This window comes from Miniopterus natalensis, chromosome 18, assembly GCF_054644295.1.
Source record: "Miniopterus natalensis isolate mMinNat1 chromosome 18, mMinNat1.hap1, whole genome shotgun sequence".
NCBI lineage: Eukaryota > Metazoa > Chordata > Mammalia > Chiroptera > Miniopteridae > Miniopterus > Miniopterus natalensis.
The window spans coordinates 26,462,082-26,476,141 of record NC_142098.1 but is presented as its reverse complement, the minus strand read 5'-3'; the positions used below and the strand labels follow the sequence as shown (position 1 = coordinate 26,476,141).

Below are 14,060 nucleotides of genomic sequence, written 5' to 3'. Positions count from 1 at the left end.
TTGCCATTTAGATTTTTAAAACATTTTAATCATCAGTTTTTTATGACTTCTAGATTTTGTGTGATATTTCAGAAATCCTTTTCACTTTGAGATTATAAAAATATAAAGTGTTGTAGCTTTATAACATGTGTTAATACTTCAGAGATCTAACCCCCATTCCCACTGTTACGCATACACACAACACTTCGTCTTTAGAACTTCCATGGCTATTCTTCTGTGTTTAGTTGTCCTTATAATTTTTAGAATGAATTTATTTAGTTCTCAAAAATGTCATGATGGTTTTTTGATTGGAATTGAGTAAAATTTATAGATTTGCATGAAGAGAATTGCCACCTGTTGTGTTTTACTAACTCATCTGAGATAGAATAGAAATATTTCTTGCATTTATGTTGGGGAAACATCAGTTGAACAAGATGTAGTTATTTATTAAACAACGAATTCAGTCTTTGTGTTAGACCGTATATCATTTCCTGGGGAGAAAGCAAGTAAATTAATTGTAGTAGTCCCTAGGCTCTTATCCATTGGTTAAGGCCAAGCTTGGCATCACATCATGTGAAAAAATTTTAGTTTCAGCCAACCTCCAGTCTCGTGTTAGCCAATAGGGCCATGTGGTTGCTTCTGTGTTTAGTTTTCCTTATCATTTTTAGGGCCATGTGGTTGCTTCGGGGTTATTGCAACCTTGAGTGGCATTAGGGGATATACAGAGAGGGGGAAGTAGAGGGTAATGAGTGAGTGGTTCAGGCTCAGACAGCAGGGGTGCCTTGTGACCTTGGCAGGTTATTTAATTTCTTTGGGCCTCAGTGTCCTCAACTGTAAAGTGAGGGGATGTTAATTGTACCTAACTCATGGGGTCGTGTGTAAATGAGAGAATTCAAAATGCTTTTGCACTTTGCCTGGTACATGCCAGTGTCCTATAAATGTTAACTAATATCATTTATTGGAAATGTGACTCCACTGGTCTGATGGTATCTGATTCATTATACTCAGTTCCAAGTGTCATTATTCAGCAAAGGCAGTAGAAAAAGATCTCTACAAGCGGGGTGGTAAGAAGAGGGTGGTAAGAAGAGGGTAGGCTAGAGACATTAAAGAAATTGTGGGCCTTTTTACTGGAAAAGAGAAGGCGAATGAGGAAAAGGTGCCCAGGGACTAAGACCAGCTAGTGAAATTCAGCTTAACGCGAGAAAAAACTTTCTGTCAGCTACATTTGTTCAGCAATGGAAAGACTCTGCAGTGAGCTGTCAGAAGAAATGTTCAAGAGGAGTCTGGGTAGCCATTTGCTAAAGAAACTGCAAAAAGAATTCCTGAATTAAGACAATGAGGCTAAATGACAAACAACTAAGGCGTTTCCCTACAATATCTTAGTATAAGTGTACCCAAATGCAATCTCATATATAGAAAATTCTCTGCATAGGGCTTATTCATTTTCAAAGAATTCTAATTCTTTGAAACCTTTTGATCCTTTTTTGAATGCGAGTGCCGTGGGGTCCTTGTCAACGTCCGTGACCATCAAAGAAATGAAGATACGGAGAAATAAGGAGACTCGGGAACAGCTTGTTTCACTCCATTTCCTCGTCTCTTTTTACCTTGGAGACAAGTCTCGCTCATATCTTTGGAGCCCCATCCCTTTCATCTAGAGTATTAGTCCTTGCTCTCCCTACTCTGAGCGTGAGTCTTTAAAAGAAAAAACACATTCTTAGAAGTCTTCTGCCTCTTCGTGTGTGTGGAGCTTTTTGAAGGAAGGTGCTGTTTGCATCCAGCAGACAAATGACAAGTTTAAACAAAAGTGTATGCCCTATAAGCTTGGCCTTGCTCCATTGAGCATCAGTGCACTTCCCTTATCTTTCCTGCTGCTCTCTTATTTCCATAAGTATAAACATGGCATGTTGGAAGAATTTAATAAACTTATATAAGAAGGAATATTTAATAACCTATTAAGATCCATCTCTCAATTTTCTTCTGGCAGGCCATTACTGACTTGCCTTAATTTCCAAACTTATGTCCTGTAAAAGTTTTTTGCTGTCACTGGATACACGCATGGTCACATTGTAGGTACTGTTATCACATCGGGGAAAACCTAATAAATGTGAACACAAGTCTTAGTTGATGAAATCTAAAATATGATTTCTATATTTTTAGTGAATGATGAACCTGCTGGAGCCACTGATCCTGAAGAACCTTCTGTAGTTGGTGTGACACCCCCACCTGCTGCCGTATCGAGTGTTACCCCGAACCCCACCACGGCATCTCTCCCTGCTCCGGCCACGCCACCTGAAGGAGAGGAGCCCAGCACTTCGGGCACACAGCAGCTCCCGGTGGCTGCCCAGGCCCCCGATGCTCTGCCTGCTGGGTGAGTAGCCTTCTGTCCTACAACAGTGCTTTCCACCCCTCCAAAGACCGAGGCCCCTTCACCAGGGCAGAAACAACATGGTTATTTATTACCTAGCGGCTAGGAGTCTCTGGGAGGCTCTGTGCTCAGGACTGAGGGAGGTGTGGAAGAACTGCTTGTTCTGCATAAATCTTCAAGAGAATCTAAATCATGTGGGGCAGAATCAATGCTACCTTATACTGTGACCAGAAATGAACAGCTTGGCCCCAAGAGTGTGGCTTTTATAGAACAAGAAGCTTATTTTGCCTTCCGAAATCACTGGAGGGTGTTCGCCGAGATCCTGCCTAGGAAACAGCTTTTCTCTCTTGAATTCTATCTTAACGGCCCATGGAGGACTTCAGACTCTGAATATTAGTGTATGTTATCTCCGTAACTGGTGCTGGTATTAACATGGGCTGCTAGTTTCCTTGCCCTCTTTCAGTTCAGAATTAAATCTGGTGGTAAAGACCTTGGATGCTGAGAAGATGACCCTAGTAAGCCAAAAGGAAGTTCAATTTTGGCTATATAGTGAGTGGAGATTAAAAGCATAGACCCAGGAATCAAATCTGCCTGGGTTTGAATCCCCACTTGACCCTATTTGACCTTGCCTGAGTGGCTGAGTGGGTAAGGTGGAGATAAATAATCATGCATATCTCCCCAGGAGGTTAGGAGGCTCAAATAAGACTGTGTATGTGAAGCATTCACCCAGTGGTAGGCATTGCACCTGGTGAGTGATGTATTTGAAGGGGTTGTGAATGGTTCTGAACTGGGAAATGAAGGGTCCCGCTGTCCATCATGGTTATCAGTTTGTTACTGAGGAAACCAATGTCCATGTTGCCGCGGTCACCATGGTCTGGCTGGTGGTGGTGGTGGTGTGTTGGGGGGGTCCTCTGAGCCCTATAACTCATAAAGGCAAAGGGAAAGATAGACGGTTTCTTGCTTGGTGTATAATATGCTGTATTGTTCTTAAGCTACTTTTGAAAAACCCAATTGTTAAAACAAAAACCCTAAATCTGCAGGCACATGAGATTTTTACTACATACATGTTGCACCCTTACCATTTGGCACACTGCCTGACGCATATTTCATGATAAAGTGTGATGAACAAATGGAAAATATTGCAAACAGTTCTTAATACCTCAAGCCTGGAGCGAACTGGGGGTGCGGAGAGGTGGCTCGGAGAAGTTTCTTTGTGAAGTTTTTGATTTCGTGGAAAGATGAGTAACCAGTTGCTGTGTCCAAGTCCTCCCTACTGAGATTTCTTTTCTCTCTTGTATGTGGTAAAGACTACTCGGAGGACCTTCGTTTGGTTTATAATTTCTAATCTGTATATAATTTGGGGGGAACAGAGCAGAATCATTTTGGCAGAAAGGAGAGAAAATGGTGCGGTCTGTGTCCCCTGTGAGCTGTTTGTTTTCTTTCCGCTGAGCAAATGCCTGGAAGGCCGGCTTCACTCCTGTGTCAGTCACAGGCAATTAGGGCTAATGGCTCAACGTGTCTTTATGTAGGGCGTGTGTGAGGGTTACTGTTTTCTGGGATTGGGCTCTTCCTGTTTCCAGGCAGCTGGAAAACTCCAGACTCTGAAAACGCTCTTTATTCTAAGTTTGGCCGATGGAGTGGCCCAGGGAAGTGATTCTCCTCCCTCACCCCGCCAGAGGCTGCAGCACTTTCCTGAGGTAGAGTTTGGGCAGCATCTTTTCCTTAGAGTGTTTAGAACATGACAAGGTCTGCGTGTGGCTCTGGCGAGGCCGCTGCCTACTTTAACACGTGTGCCCGTCCAGAGAAGGGCATTGGGACCCAGTTTTCCAACCTAAGGTCCCCATCCCTAAGACCTCAGGGAGCCCCGCAGATCCTGAGCTGCCTACCTGGAGGATACCACCAGCGCTGCTGAGTGCAGGGCAGTGAGAGAGGCAGGCTTGCAGTTCTCTGTTCTGTCAAAGCCAGAGAGGGCACATGCTCTACAGTGACCCTTGCGATTCATAGACCTACGCTCCCCACCAGCTCATTTACAAGTTTAGGGGATCCAGATGAGTTGGGTTATTCCTTTACTCCTGTGATCATGGCTTTAGGAGTCCGGGGACCGAGTTGAACCATTTTAAATAAAACTCTGAGCCTGATATTTCACCACATTCTAAGCTGCATTGGCTTAAGGAGGTGATTTTCAACCTCTATGCCGCAGACATTTTTTTTTTTGTTCATAGTTTTATTATTTTATTTACTCATTTTTTAATTGATTTTAGAGAGAGGGGGAGGGGGAGGGAGAGAGAAACATCGATTTGTTGTTCCACTTATTTATGCATTTATTGGTTGATTCTTGTATGTGACCTGACTGGGGATCAAACCTGCAACCTTGGCATGTTGGGACGATGCTCTAACCGACTGAGCTACCTGGACAGGGAAGAATTTTTAAAACATGTAATACCTGACTATTTAGTCAGGGGCACTGGCCTCTTTTCCCTTAGATTGGCATTAAAAATGACAGCAACCAACACAACAATAGCCATCTGGTGTGAGTGAATCAAAATTATACTTTTTTTTTGAAATGTCAGATTGGCAAAAAGTATATTTTTTGGTGTGCTGCAGAATTTTAGTAATTAGTTTACATGTGCCCTGAGATGAAAAAGGTTGAAAATCGCTGTCTTAGGGATAAATTCTCAAATTTTTAATGAGGCCTAAAAAGCCCTGCAGGAAAGGACCCGTCAAGTCTTCATTCATAATAATTTATTTCACTTGGACAAATGTACCACTCTTTCTCTGTATTTGGGACCCTCAGCCATGCTGGTTGCTGTTTCTGAAACCTTAATTCCTATCCATTTTCAGTACCAGCACTTCCTCTGGGAATTCTTCCTTGATCCCTGGCAGACAAGGTCAAACCGTCCTGAGTGCTGTAATTCTGCTCACACGTGTAATTGCTTGTTTCACGTCTCTCTGCCCTGCTGGGCTGTAAACGCCAAGATGGCAGGGAGCCTGGCACAAAGTAGGCCCCCAGAACATATTTGTAAAGAATAAATTTAAACACCGTCTTTTTCCCCTCTCCAGTTGGATGAATGTTTTCTGCTTCTTCGATACCTCAAATACAGAGCAAGTGGGACAGGAGTATTGCAATTTCTTCCCAAGAGCAAGAGCTTAAGGCATCATGCACTGGGTCGACTGGCTTTGGGTTTAACTGTGCGTCGCTCACCAGGTGTTCTTCCCTGCTCAGGAGGGGGCTTCCTGCCCTGGGAGGTACCGTGGAACATGTCTCCTCTTTGCTGAGGCATTCCTGAGTTACCTAGAGTGCTTTTTCAAGGCATCCAGCTGACTTTGTCTCTTTCCAACTTGACCTTCTCAAGTCCTGCAGTCTCCTTCACTGAGCAATCGAGCAAGGTTCACTTGGGGATCCCAAGGGCTTATTTTTCTAGTTGCTGTGTTGCTTTCTGCAGTTTGCAGCAGATGAGGCGGGTCATAAAGAGGCACACATCTGTATGATTTTTGGCTTGTTTGTTTGTTTTTAATCCTCACCTGAAGACATGCATAGAGAGAGGGAAAGAGAGAGAAATGTCAGTGTGAGGGAGAAACATCGATCACTTGCTCCTGTACACTCCCCAACTAGGGATCAAACCTGAAACCCTGGCATGTGCCCTGACCAGGAATCAAACCAGCAACCTTTTGGTGCACTGGACGACATAGTCAGCCACCTGCACCACTCTGGCCGGGCTGTATCTATGTTTTAAGGAGTGAAGGCTACCTAAGACTGGGCTGCATAAGCCCAAATAGAACACCTCTAATCCCGTTTCTCCCTGTCTCCAAACTCTCCAGCTTTGTGTACTTTTAAATTTAATTAGCATGAAAGAAGCCAACTGGAAGGGTGTCTTCGTTTTCAGCTTGCAAATGTCCGTTCATGGAGGGCCGCCAGGAAGGCTCAGGAGACATGGTGAGATAGTGGTCCAGGCAGCGGGCAATGGGGAGCGAGGCCACTTTGATCAGTTGGCCCTGCATCTGGTTTTTATCAGCACCGAGCCCACTTTGGGGACTGAATGCTCATTAACAGACCCTCTGTACATGGCTTAGATAAACTCCAAGCGTGTCCCAGGCTTTGCAGCTTGCGCAGTGCCTCGCACACAGAGGCACATTATTTCACCCTGGCAGCCGAGCTCTGCTGTGGTTTCTTATATAAGGGAGGCCCTTGTGTTTGGACGGCCGGTTTACCTCAGCACTGCCATTTCACACATCCCTTTGCTCCCGCAGTCATTGGCTGCCTGTCCCTTTCCTGCCTCAGAATGGAATTAATTGAGGAGGGAGGGGTGTTTTCTAGAGTTTTTAGATGTGCCACCTCCCCTGCCACCACACCCAGTTATGGAGACCCAGAGGCCCTTTCTCCAGTGGTCTCTGAGGCACGATCAAGGATGACAACCTTGTAAGAGTTCATCGATGTCTTGTTTGTAGAGACGCTTGAAGAGACCTTGGAATGTGGAGCTTCTCTGCTAAGTTAGAAACCAGCCGCTGCCATTGATTTTCATTCCAAACTCAATTTTGACACTAGCCAAAGATTCTTACCCGAGGAGTTTTAGATAGTGCTTCTCAAACGATCTGTGAAGACCAGTTCTTTTTTTTTTCTTTCTCCCCCCCACCAGTCGTTACAAATCCTTATTTCTGTTCTCTATTTAGTGAGACACGTTTCGATGTGGCAACGTCAAATTGGCACGAAAGCTTCTAAATGCTTAGAAACTTCTGTACTTTTCTGGTGGCTGAACAGTAACCGTTTGGGCTGCGGACCATACTTTGAGTAGCACCATTTAAAAGGATTATACTGGGAGAATCTGCCTTTTTGCTGAATATGGTTTAGTTTTTTACTTACATGCTTAGGTAATACCCAGTATTACGTGTTCCTGACTTCCTCCTCATCATCTCAGAGCAAAAGCGGTTTCCAAAGATCCCGCTGTTGGGGCTGGCCCAGGAGACGCCCTCTCCTTCCTATATGTGTGCACTCGTGTGCCAGTGATCACTGTGTCCATCGCTGTGCCTCTAGCTCCGAGCGTAGCGCTTGGCTTCTAGGGAGAAGGAGTGGGAAGTGTTTGTTGAGTGACATGATTTCATTCTCAGTAGCCCTTGAAAATTTTTTGGGGGGGGCGGGGGAATAGGAGAAGAAATAATAAGGACAAAAACTACAAACACCCAGATCTAACCATCAGTGCCTCTCATGCACCTTGTGTACATTAGTAACAGCCAGCACCCTTTAAGTGTTCCCAGTGTGTGGGGGCCCTAAGTTTCGTACGTGGGTTATTTCACACGGTCTTCACCACATTCTGATGTTGCAAAGTAGCTACTTTTATGCTCATTTTGCAAATGAGAAAACCTTAAGCCACTTGCCTCACGTACATACACACACACATTTACACACATCTACCCAAATTTGATAATCTTACAGTATATGCTTTGAAATTTTGTTTGTTTATTGTAAAATATCTTAAGCATACAGGTAAAATGGATGGCACTTTAGATTTAATGAAAAAGTATATTTATATAATTTTAAAATAATTTTGATTATCTCATGAATGCTATTTTTTATTTGCTTTTTCCACTCAATACATCGTAAACATCTGAACAAGTTAATATTATCTACAATGTTATTTTAAATGACTGAATACTCATTATAGAAATAACATCGCATATTTTACTAATCCTCCATTTGGGGGCATTTAGGTTGTTTCCAGATTTTCTGTAACATTCTGCAACGTACTGTAACAGATAGCTAAATCTTTGACACATAATTATTTCCTTAGGGTGTGAAGCGGAGTTGCTGAGTTAAAGGGTATTAACGTAGGAAAGGGGTTTTGACCACATTGCTGAATTGTCCTTTGGAAAGAGTGTACCCATTTTTTGCTCCCACCAACTTTTTTTTTTTTTTTTTTTTTTTTTAAAGAGTGACTATTTCCCTGCATTGCCAGGTTTATCTGCAAAATCTTATATGTGCAAAATGTTAAAAAAATTTTTTTACTTTTTTATTGAATTTATTGAGGTAACATTGCTAAATAAAATTATATAGGTTTCAGGTGTTTAATTCTAGGATACATCACCTGTATATTGTACTGTGTGCTCACCACCCCAAATCAAGTCTCTGTCCATCACCATTTATCCCCCCTTTACCCTCTTCTACCTCCCCCTACCTCTTTCCCTCTGGTAATCACCGTACTGTTGTCTGTCTCTGAGTTTTTTTGTTTTGTTTTGTTTTGTTGCTTAATCCCTTTACCTTTTTCACCCACTCCAACAAGCCCCCTCCCTCCCCTCTGACAGCTGTCAGTTTGTTTTCTATCTATGAATCTGTTTCTATTTTGCTAGTTTATTTTGTTCATTAGATTCCACATATGACTGAAATCATATGGTACTTAGCATAATGCTCTCCAGGTCCATCCATGCTGTTGCAAAGGGTAAGATTTCCTTTTATTTTACGGCCAAGTAGTATTTTGTGTAAACGTCCCACAGCTTTTTTATCCGCTCATCTGCCGATGGGCACTTGGGCTGCTTCCAAATCTTGGCTATTGCAAATAACGCTGCAGCGAACACTGGGTGCATAGATTCTTTGGAATCAGAGTTTCGGGTTTCTTCAGATATATTCCCAGAAGTGGAATCGCTGGGTCGTAAAAAAAATCTTTTTTTATAATACTATCTCCAGGAATTGTCTTGCCTCTCTGAGAAAGCATATCTTTTAATGTTGCCAACTTCCATTGAAGAGCTTTGGAGACTTTTCCACGCCAAAGAAAACGGGATGGTTGAAGGAGAAGAAAACAGAATTAATGCAGAAGCCTCCTGTGCTGAAAGGACATAAAGTGCTGGTTGTTGATCGTTTTTTAAAAAGGGGTTAGTGTGCTAAGATTTGAAGAGAAGCTCAGTATTTCAAGAAAGGTTCCCGGGGGAAGGGCCGAGTTGAACACATTTCCTACCCAGTTTGCAAAGGACCTACTGAAGCAATGAAAACAGTGAGCAGGAAGTGTGTTCCATTGCACACAGATTTCTGACTCATAAAACAGTCTGAAAATGTCCCTGCAGAGGAAAGAAATAGTATGGTTCACCCAGGAAGTGGCCAGAGCTTGGGGAACAAGGGTTTGGCTCAGAGTCATTTGATAGCAGCATAAAGTAACAAAATGTGAATTCCATTTGGTTCTTGTCCTCGGGGAACTGAGCTTCTACATAGGGGCCTTTAGGAATACTTGAGTACTCTCAGTGCATCTTTCTGAAATTTAGTTTTTGTCTAAGTAACCAGCCAGGCCTCTTTTTTTGGAGGCGGGGGAGGGGTGCATAGGGGTTTTGACTGTTTTCAAATGGAGAGAATATTTTTTGAATGAGGGTCAAGTTTTCTAATGCCCAGTGAGCAAATTACTAAATAATGTAAGTAAATAATGCTCTTACGGAGACTGAATTTTTTTTCGAATTATATGAGAAATCTTATTTAGAAAGTTACAGAGGTAATAGAAGGTACTTCGCCTGGGGGAAGGAGAAGGGGAAGGGAAAGGTGCAGGTGGGTTCCCTAAAGGGACAGCTGCCCAGAGATGGAATTTTTGATATGTAAATTTGTAAGGGCAATTTAAATAACCGGCTCTAATACTGACCTGCACCCTTCACCCAGCTTTAATCCTTTCCCAACTTAATCCTGTACTTGGTGAAACTGATTCTATTCAGACATAGGGGAATCTCTTCAAGAAGTGTGTTGATCAGGATCATTGAATCCAAACTGTAATGGCAGGTCACTGAGAATTAATTTCTTGAAGACCTTTTAGGAAATCTTCCACAGGAAAATGTGGTTCAAGGTGACCAGATAGTTTCCTTTCAGGAAAACATAGGAGAGAAATGATTGCATGTCATCCCAATAATGGAATTGAGATTTTTAGCCTTTACTGTTTTAATGATGACGGTGGTGAGGGGATTGGGGCATGCACATGGAGTATACACAACTGAATAAAGGGCAGTTAAAATCCATAGGAGCAAAGATAATTTAGGTTTAAAAAAGTACCTAAGATTAATTGAATTTGGAGACTACTTTTAAGTACTTTCAGATACAAAGACCCCGTGTAGTCTGTGGTCCAACTGAATGTTACTCATTGAAGGCCAAGGAGCAATATGTTGGGAAGGGACCTGAATCAAGCTTGATGCTTTGAACACTGTTTCTGAGAGCATCAAAGAAAGCTATTCAGTGGGACAGGACATGACCCACGTGACCAGGATGCAGTATTGAGACCTGTGGGTAGTTTGATTGAAAAGCCTTTTAATCTCAGTGGGGAAAAAGATGCTTATGAGGGGCAGAAACCTAACCCCTGACAGGGATGTACAGATGAAAGGTCGCTGCTAGTCGCACTTTCTTGGCATGGGGAGACCAAACCAAGACAGTCAGAAGGCTTGATCTATGTGGGTCAGCAGTTACTGAGGAGAAATGAGAATCAGGAGGCTCGTTTGATTGACAATAGAATTGACCGACTGTGCCACATGAATGAAGGGAGGAGTTTTGTATGAATTCTGAGGAGCCGTGCAGGTAAGGGAGGAGTTGAGAGTTCTCTAAGAAAAGCAGCTGGGCCAGGTCATGGATCAAGGAGGACCCACATGGACATTTAATCCGAGCAGGAGTCCAATTTTTAAAAGGAAAAACATGGATATCAAAAAGGTAATGGAAGAAAGGTCTTATTTCTCTGGTAACTATTTTTCTAGCTAAGCCAGTTGAGAGGGTTCATAGAAGGACACTGAGATTGGCTGGACAATAGCAGTCCCTGAAAGGGAGACTTTCATTTCTAGGATCAGCTGGGATCAAAGATGGGACGGACAGATCTTGTCTGGGCTTGGAAAGAGCTGCTGTAACTCTTGAGTATAAGCAAAGAGGATTCACACTGATTTCCTTTCTGGCAGTATGTGGGAACTTGCTGTGCCAATTAAAGGCATTTACTTCATGGGATTTCAAGTATTACACCATCTTCAAATTAAAATATTAGCCAAAGTACAACAAAACCAAAGTTTTCTCCTTGCATCAAATGAAATATAAAAGAAGCCAAAAGTAGAGTCTACTTATCAGATGATAGTTGTAACGAAAAAATTGTTGGGATAAAGAAAAAGATCTTTTAGTGCCTTTTATCTCCAATTGCTACAATAAATATTCTGTCTTTACAAAAGGGGGAGCCCCATCTACATATTATGGACAGTTTTCCAAATAGTGATTGCAAAATGTGCAAACTAATTTTGTTGGTGCTTTTGTGCCACAAAATTGCCAAGGAAAGGAAGGAGGTAGCTAACTAATTTCCAAATTCAGATGAATAAAGGGTATCAGATTTGCTCCTCAATCACGGAGCAGGCAGGAGGAGTTTGGAGAGCCGGTGTGAAGCCACAGTATGTTATCAGCCTACCTTTCCTGCCCACAGGTCCCTTCCAGATCTCCACAGATGGGACAACAGCCTCTTGAGCTGGCCGTATTTGTTACTCTTTCGTCTTTAATTTAGTGGGACAGCCACAGGGATATCTTTAACTTTACCCAGTATGCATTTTCATCTGGTCACTTCTGCCCTTTTAATAAAATGTGAATGAAGTGCGAGGATCTTCCTTTTGCAGTGGGGGGAACCAAGGCACCTGGGTCAAGTCACCACTATCCACTTCAGCCAGAGCCTTGAGCACTAATACCCAGGAGAGAAAATGCTCTCAAGCGCAGTTCTGATTATCCTCAGCCCAGCAGTTGGTCCCTTCTGGGGGGTGGGAGTGTGGAACCCCAGACCCTCACTGCTCCCAGGCTAATGCTACCAGTGGTGCAAAATGTGCCGCCTCTTCCGGTAGGTCATATCTGAGTGGAGGGTTGTGATGAAAACAGAGGCTGAAAATGCGCACAGTGGACCCATTATAATTCCTCCCCAGTCCTCTTGATTCTACAGGGCTCCCTACCTGGACTCCAGTGCCAGGGGATCGGGAAAGCACCTGGCACCTGTCTGCTGTGTAGTAGGTTCCCTGTAAATTCCAATTCACCTTCCCTTTCTTCCTGTCAGTGTGATGTGGTGGTAAAACCCATGGGCTAGATAGTCAGCTGAGTTTGAATGCCATGTAAGTTACTGAGCTTTTCTGAGCCTTAGTTTCCTCAATGGTGATGGCATTTTCCACCTTAAAGAATGGAGGTAAGGACTGCAGGAGGTAAAACATGAGCCTGTGGCTCATTGTAGATGCTCAGTGGGTGATGGTGCCCCTCTTCCCTTCCTTGCCTTAAAGACCTCACGTGTATCTGACCTAGTCTCAGAGGGGCTGATCCGTGCAGCCACCCTGGTTTAAATGAAAAGCGGTGGTGAATGAAGCTAACATCCACCAGAGCAGACACACCAGGCTTCATAAGAGAAGCTAGGACACTCGTTTCAGTGCACAATCATCTCTGCTGTAACACGTGTTCCTAAAAAGCACCATGCTGTGCAGAATCACACAAAAACCACAGGATTTATGGGAAAAAATGGGTTAGGGGCATAACACTCAAAAATTTGTCAGTGACACACACACAAAACAGGAACCTAATGATGGCAGTGCATATTAAATGGTTGAGATGCATAACACTACAATAAGCATGGCACGTTTCCATGAGAAGGCCCGAGGTTTGCTTGTGGAAGCAGGTGTGGAAGGGTTGGAGTTTGTGTGTCGTCCTGAAGTTGTGCAAGGAGCGTTACCTGAAATCAGATGGGAGTTATCATGCCAGATGTGTGTGGCGTATAAGGTGGTAAACTGAGGTAACTGGTAGATGTGTGGGTTTTATATGCCTACGTGACTGGGTTCAGCTGGAGGAAGTCTTCTATGTTCATCTCGTGTTTCTCAAAGGCAAAACCATAGGTAGGCAAACACAAAATCAGCATTATGCTCAAATTGTTCCCCCTTGTATCAGCCACATTGGATTAGATCTGCATTTTCAAAACAAGTGTTTCAGCAGAACTGACTGTACCAGCTTCCTGAAAAAGGACACCTTCCCCCAGGCAGTACCCTAAGGAGAAATATGTAAAATCAATGTAAAACATAAAAACTAACGGGATCATTAACATCTTTTATAAAGTGGTAATCATTTTATAAATATAAAAATTTGAATTCTTTATATATCGGTTACTGTATTCTGGGTAAGTGGACCTATGGGAATAATTGGTAGTAGGGGGATGGGTGGTCCTTGGCTGTGTTTTGTAGTGATTTTGCTTGTGGATTATCTCTTTACATCATCTGCTACCTTGTCGTTCCTCCATTAGCACAGATGAAACACCCTAAGCACCCCGATCGCATATTAACTAACACACAGACTTAAGGGTAGAGCAATAAATAAATAACATGGGTATAGCACAGTCAGTAAATTATAGTGTGCTGTGTTCCTTTGAGTCACCTGGATCTCATTTAAAGACCCTCTGTAAATGAATCCTGTATCTAAAAAACATGTGATTATGAACATGTATAATGCTAGGAGAACAGTGGGAATCATATAAATTGTTACTTTAAGATGTAGTATAGGCTAAAAGGGCAGTGGAGTTATCCATAGATAAACTCTAGGAGAGGTCTGTGAAGCCCAGAAATTGTATGCAGATTTTTGTTGGAAGGAAAGAGTCCTCAGCTTTCATCACATTCCTAAATGGATCTTTGATCTCGAAATGGACAAGAGACACTTATTTAGAAAAATCCATGGAATATAGATTAATATGGGTCATTGAGGGGAATTTAGAGTGATTGATGGCATATCTTA

At 42.8% G+C, this 14,060-nt stretch overlaps 1 protein-coding gene across 2 annotated transcripts in view; it reads left to right on the top strand.

Moving 5' to 3' along the window:
• WWP2 (WW domain containing E3 ubiquitin protein ligase 2) overlaps positions 1-14,060 on the top strand; it is a 108,185-nt gene that overhangs the window by 66,996 nt on the left and 27,129 nt on the right. For both annotated transcript variants that reach the window (XM_016200820.2, XM_087827490.1), the window contains one exon: positions 2,137-2,347. In XM_016200820.2, the coding sequence (XP_016056306.2) occupies positions 2,137-2,347 (211 nt within the window). The remainder of the gene's footprint in view (positions 1-2,136; positions 2,348-14,060) is intronic.